At 53.9% G+C, this 1,528-nt stretch overlaps 1 protein-coding gene across 1 annotated transcript in view; it reads right to left on the bottom strand.

Moving 5' to 3' along the window:
* Positions 1 to 745: 745 nt before the first annotated feature.
* Positions 746 to 1,528, bottom strand: part of LOC101853979 — a gene marked incomplete at its 5' end in the record, with an annotated part of 10,295 nt that continues 9,512 nt past the window's right edge. Inside the window, 1 exon segment of the mRNA XM_005110533.3 lies at positions 746 to 1,495. Coding sequence (XP_005110590.1) covers positions 1,112 to 1,495 — 384 coding nt within the window. The 3' untranslated portion in view covers positions 746 to 1,111.

Below are 1,528 nucleotides of genomic sequence, written 5' to 3' on the forward strand. Positions count from 1 at the left end.
TATGCGTGTGTTCCACACCTAAAGCAAACACATCATTGTCCTATAATTTGCTCACCCCTCACAATTCTTATGCGTGTGTTCCACACCTAAAGGGAACGACGTCATTGTCCTATCATTTGCTCACCCCTCACAATTCTTATGCGTGTGTTCCACACCTAAAGGGAACGACGTCATTGTCCTATCATTTGCTCACCCCTCACAATTCTTGCGCGTGTCTTCCACACCTTAAGCGAATACGTCATTGTCCTCCTATCTCCAGCAGACTTCACACACAAACCCGCGCGTGTGCTCCACACATAAGGCTGAAAATCTACTGCCACGCACAACTGAAGTGCGCCGCGAAACGGACGAGCAGCTAGGTCGGAAGTGGTGACCCCATAGGTCAACTCGACTCCGTCCGACTGTGTAAACAAAATGGTGCTGACCAGGCGTATACGTGGCGTCGGTAGCCTAGTGGTTAGGCTACCGGACTCGTAATCGTGAGATTGCGAGTTCGGGGGTTCGAGCCTCAGCTCCGTCCGACGTTGTGTCCTTGGGAAAGGCACTTTACACGAACTTCCCACTTGGCTCGGTGCTATCGGAGACGGACGTTAAACTAGGAGGTCCCGCCCCTTAAATAACCTAATAGTGTTGATAGGGGCGTTAAACCTATACCATTTCACCATTTTCACCAGGCGTATACAACTCAGTGGTCACCCCCCCTCCCCCTCCCCCCCCCCCCCTTTTTTTTTTGTTTTTGTTTTTATCTCCACGGCGTCCCGGAATACTCCGATAGCAGGGCGAGCCGGTCCGCACGTGAAAAAGAAGTGCTGCACGCACTCACGCACGTCTTTTTGGGTCCTCACGACTCCTCACGTCTAGGCCTAGTCGTGTCAGTGAAATCTCCGATAGGAAATACAGAGGAGGCCGCAACTTTTTACGCGGCGCGCTTCGGTTGTGCGTGGCAGTATATTTTCAGCCTAAAGCCAACACGTCATTGTCCTATCTCCAGCTCCCCCCACACACAAAACTTGTGTGTGTGTTCCACACCTAAAGTCAACACGTCACTGTCCTATCTCCAGCTCACCCCCACACACAAAACCTGCTTGTGCGCACCCTACATTAATCATAATCAAGCGTCACACTCGGCGTCCACAGCGTCCGCTAGCTCATCAGGGGGCCGTAACTCGATCTGAAAGTTGTGCACCTTCCCCGCAGACTTGAGTTTCTTGGAGTACAGGTTAAAAGCCGCTCCTAGCGCCAGCGCCATCTTACGCCCATTGTGGGCGGAGTCACAGAGGAAGGCGTGGCACGTGGCGGCGCGCGTGCGCGCTGACAGCTCGCGCACCACGATGCAGGTGAAGACGCGCCAGAACTTGATGTCCTGGACGCCGTAAGAGATGAAGTCTATGGGCATGAGGCCGAGTGGTGCCGCGCTCTCCACCTTGTTCCGTTTGTGTTCCCGGAGGTCGAGACCTTTTGGGGAGACCACCACGTAGAGTAGGGGCAGCTCCACCTGGCGGGAGAGAGGGGAGGGAGAATTAGTGAA

This window comes from Aplysia californica, unplaced genomic scaffold, assembly GCF_000002075.1.
Source record: "Aplysia californica isolate F4 #8 unplaced genomic scaffold, AplCal3.0 scaffold00906, whole genome shotgun sequence".
In the NCBI taxonomy this organism is placed as follows: Eukaryota; Metazoa; Mollusca; class Gastropoda; order Aplysiida; family Aplysiidae; genus Aplysia; species Aplysia californica.